The sequence below is a fragment of the Triticum urartu genome, chromosome 2A (genome assembly GCF_056163025.1).
Source record: "Triticum urartu cultivar PI428250 chromosome 2A, HENAU_Tu73, whole genome shotgun sequence".
Taxonomy (NCBI): domain Eukaryota; kingdom Viridiplantae; phylum Streptophyta; class Magnoliopsida; order Poales; family Poaceae; genus Triticum; species Triticum urartu.
The window spans coordinates 264,451,412-264,456,565 of record NC_141874.1 but is presented as its reverse complement, the minus strand read 5'-3'; the positions used below and the strand labels follow the sequence as shown (position 1 = coordinate 264,456,565).

The following is a 5,154-nucleotide window of genomic DNA, read 5'->3' as shown; positions in this document are numbered from 1 at the left end:
GAAGGCCCCTTCATCGTCACTAGAGTCCTCCACAATGGAGCATATCATCACTACAACGTTGCTCGCCGGATCGACGAGCCACGAGCTTGGAATGCGGAACTACTCCGCCCATTTTACACTTGAATTCTCACTCGGATGAGGTGTAATAAGAAAAACTTCTGTAGTTTATTTTTATCAAAGACAAGAGTGTCCTAGTTCTTCCTATAATTGCTGTCACTTTTGTTTGCGTATGAAATCCCCCAGTGGGTAGCTTAGCTGCGAATCCGTTTCGCCTAAGTTTGCAAAAAAATCCTACCGAGTGGTGAGCCAGACTCCCACTCGGGGGCTTAGCTGCAGCCCAGTGCTCGCCTAAGTATTCGAAAATCCTACCGAGTGGTGAGCCAGACTCCCACTCGGAGGCTTAGCTGCAGCCCAGTGCTCGCCTAAGTGTTTGAAAATCCTACCGAGTGGAGAGCAAACCTCCCACTCGGGGGCTTAGCTGTAGTCCAAGTACTCGCCTAAGTATATAAAAATCCTACCGAGTGGAGAGCAAACCTCCCACTCGGGGGCTTAGCTGCGGTCCAAGTACTCGCCTAAGTATTTGAAAATCCTACCGAGTGGTGAGCCAGACTCCCACTCGGAGGCTTAGCTGCAGCCCAGTGCTCGCCTAAGTGTTTGAAAATCCTATCGAGTGGTGAGCAAACCTCCCACTCGGAGGCTTAGCTGCAGCCCAGTGCTCGCCTAAGTATATAAAAATCCTACCGAGTGGAGAGCAAACCTCCCACTCGGGGGCTTAGCTGTAGTCCAAGTACTCGCCTAAGTATTTGAAAATCCTACCGAGTGGTGAGCCAGACTCCCACTCGGAGGCTTAGCTGCAGCCCAGTGCTCGCCTAAGTGTTTGAAAATCCTACCGACTGGTGAGCCAGATTCCCACTCGGAGGCTTAGCTGCAGCCCAGTGCTCGCCTAAGTGTTTGAAAATCCTACCGAGTGGTGAGCCAGACTCCCACTCGGGGGCTTAGCTCCAGCCCAGTGCTCGCCTAAGTATATAAAAATCCTACTGAGTGGAGAGCAAACCTCCCACTCGGGGGCTTAGCTGCAATCCAAGTACTCGCCTAAGTATTTGAAAATCCTACCGAGTGGTGAGCCAGACTCCCACTCGGAGGCTTAGCTGCAGCCCAGTGCTCGCCTAAGTGTTTGAAAATCCTACCGAGTGGAGAGCAAACCTCCCACTCGGGGGCTTAGCTGCTGTCCAAGTACTCGCCTAAGTATATAAAAATCCTACCAAGTGGAGAGCAAACCTCCCACTCGAGGCTTAGCTGCAGCTCAGTGCTCGCCTAAGTGTTCAAAAATCCTACCGAGTGGAGAGCAAAACTCCCATTCGGAGACTTAGCTGCAGCCCAGTGCTCGCCGAAGTGTTAAAAAATCCCACCGAGTGGAAAGCAAACCTCCCACTCGGGGGCTTAGCTGCAGCCCAGTGCTCGCCTAATTTCGGAACACGTCCCAATCCACAAGGATGGCAAGATGCGAATCGACTGTTACCTTTTCCTTCGGAGCTGCACCACAAATACGAAGTTATTTCGAGTGAAGGCCTATTTCCACTCGGCAGATAATTCCCGAAGATATTCAATGATAAATCAAGTTCGGATAAAACCCAAAGGTCCAAGACCTTAGATCAAAGTACTCGAGCCCTCGGCTCGACAGATTTTAACGATTACAGAATCCACTCGGCATTCCGAGGCAAATTTAAAGTGAAGCATAAAAGTTTTTTATTCCTCAAGCGGAGGACTGGAAGGGGCGACGAACTCGTCCAAGTCGATCCCGTCTGCAATACGAGTAGCAGCAGCAATGAAAGTCTCCATGAAGTCTTGAAAGCTGTGCTTCCTGGTATTGGCAACTTGGATGGCGGCCAGCTTTTCTTCTCATGCCTCCTTGCAATGGACGCGGACCAGAGACAGAGCGACATCAGCACCACATCTAGCAGAAGATTTCTTCCATTCCGCCACTCGACCCGGGACTTCATCCAGTCGAACCATCAGGGACTCGAGGTCGTTCTGAAGCGTCGTTCCAGGCCAGAGTGATGTGTCGATCCGCGACATCGCAACCTTCAGCCGAGCAAGATAGTCAACAACGCTGGTAACACAAGACTCCAGTCGGAGCACGTTCATAGTAGCCTCGTCCTTCACGAGAGAATTGGCGGGATCCAAGACTGGCTCCACTCGACTAGTTTCCTCTTCGAAGCTCTCGTAGAATTCTGCAAACACGATTCAAGAATAAGGCAGTGGCCTTACGCGGGCTTGGTAACTGCAAGACAGCCGGGTCGGAATAATTACCTTCGAGCATGACGAGCAGCTTCTTGGCGAGTCCACCGAGATAAGCCTCCAGATCGTTTACCTTCCCCGCCATCTCACCCGCCTGGTCGTGCAGAACCATCTTGTCGTTCTTCAGTCGGCTGACCTCTCGATTAGCTGTCTCGAGAGAAGTTTTCAGTCTGGAGTTCTCCTGTTCAAGAGTTCCGACCGAAGCCAGTTTCTCTTCTGCAAGCTTCGTTTTGCTCGAGGCCTCCTTCTGTGCTTCGGCAAGATCTTGATCCTTCTTCTTCAGAGCTTCCTCCAGTTTATCTACAGAATGTCAAGTGAACTCAACATCAAGAATGGGCGAGAAAGGGAAGTCACTCGTCAAGAATGAGAAACCTCGCCAGCCATACCTTTTGCTTCGTCTCGCGCCTTCTGCAGGTTCTGTTGAGCGAGCTTCAAGTCAAGGTCGAGCTGGATCTGTTTGTTCTCCAACTCAGTGTAGAGAGCCACAAGTTCACAGGATTTCTGCAAAAGTCAGTCGACAGAGGTCCAAGATAAGTTGCTTCCGGGTAACCAAGAGACAATGATGACGTTTCTAAGACTACAGCTAAATCAAAAACATTCAACAGTAGTCTCGGGGACTACACCCAGTGGGTGCACTCAGCGTGCCCCCACTGGTTTTGAAAAAAAATCGACTGCCCGCAGTCGACCGGATACAGTTTCATTCGACATGGCCTGGCCAGACCGAGTGAAAGAGTAAAACTACAGCAACACAATATAAAGACTACAGTCGACTGTCAGCAGTCCACCGTAGTCTCGGGGACTACACCCAGTGGGTGCACTCAGCGTGCCCCCACTCGACCAAAAAACCTAACAGAAACACCCAGTGGGTGTACAGATTTAAAAGATCTTCAGAAAAGAGATTCTTCAGACAGCATACCCTAACAGAACAAGCAGTGAATCGACTGACCTGGACGTTACTCTGAAGAGCTGAACTCGCGTCATAAGCCGCTTGGCTGGCTTCTCGAACCACCTTGACTTGCTCCATCATGATGCCTGCCTGGCGTATAGCTTCCTTAGCTGCACCCACTTGGTCCTCAGGGACGTGGTGTGTGGCGAAGAGCGAAGGCGGATTTACGGTCGACGTCAAGGGCCACACACTCGTCAGAGGATTGGCGAAAGTCACAGAAGCCCGGGTGGTATCGCCACCGTCTCGAGCTACGGCCTCAGGCGCCGGAGTGGATTGTGGAGTCTCGCCAGCCGACGCTTTCCTGTTCTGCCTCACTCTCAGCGGCGCTTTGTCTTCGTCGTCAGGAAGGTTAATAACATGAGGAGGAGCTACGAGAAAAATTCAATCGACCAGAGTTATAAGAAATCGTCAGTCGATTCAAGGCAGAACATCAGTAATCATACCAGGGTTGGAAGTAACAGCATCTTCCATCTCTTGATCATCGTCCTTGGCGGAGATCTCAGAAGTAGCAGCACTGCAAATTTTGAAAGACCGTCAGTCGGCTCAGTGGATCGACCAAGGATCCGTCCACGGTCGACAAAGGAGAACAAGTTCTATCATTACCCAGAAATGGTGGGGACAGTCATCCTCATCTTGGGCAGAGCCTTGGGTGGCTCGGACGGCGCCGCGCGGGGGTGCTTGGGAGCTTTTTCAGTCGGCGCTGGAGAAGAGGTCCGAGGGCGCTTCGACGACTGCCCAACGGGAGCAGTCGCCTTACCACGTTCCCGCGCAGGGTCGTGTGTAAGCTTGGATCGCCTTTCCGAGTGGGGAGCTTCAGCTTCCTCCTCCTCCTCCTCCTCTTCGCTGGAGTCGACGTCTTCGTCTCCCTCTCCTTCGCCGTCAGACTCCCACTCCCCCTGTTCTTCTCCGCTTTCGCCTCCGCTCGCCTCCCCTTCCTCGGCCTGCCCCTGTGCTCCGTTGGGTGTCGAGTACATCTCTGTAGTTGCCTAGAGAATAGCAGACAAGTCGAAAGTCAGTCGACCGATTCAAAGAGAGCAAATGAAGAAAGCAAGATCTCAGTCGGGAACACAAGGTCAGACCTGGTCCACGTCGTATGTACTGTCAAGCGGGGGAACCCTCCTGGCTCCTCGGGGGTTGTCTTTGTTCCCTGTGATGCTCGACAGCCACCCTTCCAACATCTCGTCGGTGACCTCCTCTAGGTTAACCCGAGTGGTGTCGTCGAGACCCGAGTACAGCCACATAGGGTGGTCGCGAGCCTGAAGCGGTTGGATGCGCCTCCGAAGGAAGACCTCCAGCAAGTCCATGCCGGTCACGCCCTCTCGGACAAGCTGAACCACTCGACCAACCAGCACCTTGACTTGCGCCTTTTCCTCCGGCAGCACTTTCAGAGAGGCAGGCTTTTGAGCTCGGTCCAGAGAGAAAGGGGGAAGACCAGTCGACTGCCCTGGGGTCACCTGGTCTTGGCAATAAAACCAGGTCGACTGCCAACCACGGACCGACTCGGGAAAAGTGATAGACGGAAAAGAACTTTTACCCCTCATCTGGATCGCCAGGCCCCCGCATAGCTGGATCACTTGCGTCCGTTCGTCACTCGACTTGGCTTTCTTTACCGATTGGGAACGGCAAGTGAAGATGTGTTTAAAGAGTCCCCAATGAGGGCGGCAACCCAAGAAACTTTCGCACAAGGAAACGAAAGCCACAAGATACACGATGGAATTGGGAGTGAAATGGTGGAGCTGCGCTCCGAAGAAGTTCAAAAAGCTCTGGAGAAAAGGATGAGGAGGTAGAGAAAATCCGCGATCGATATGGGTGGCGAGGAGGACGCAGTCACCGTCACGAGGTTGGGATACGACTTCTCTCCCCGGGAGACACGCAGCTTCATGGGGAATGACTCCCCCCTCGACCATGTC

The 5,154-nt window shown here is 52.6% G+C and overlaps 1 protein-coding gene across 1 annotated transcript; it reads right to left on the bottom strand.

The window, feature by feature from the left end:
- Nucleotides 1-2,655: 2,655 nt before the first annotated feature.
- On the bottom strand, nucleotides 2,656-4,785 carry LOC147984761 (uncharacterized). Its single transcript, XM_087541253.1, has 6 exons — nucleotides 4,779-4,785; nucleotides 4,324-4,625; nucleotides 3,848-4,230; nucleotides 3,688-3,758; nucleotides 3,365-3,612; nucleotides 2,656-2,799 (listed from the first exon to the last, which is right to left on the bottom strand). The coding sequence occupies exons 1-6, from the start codon at nucleotides 4,783-4,785 to the stop codon at nucleotides 2,656-2,658; spliced, it is 1,155 nt and encodes a 384-aa protein (XP_087397379.1).
- Nucleotides 4,786-5,154: the final 369 nt, after the last annotated feature.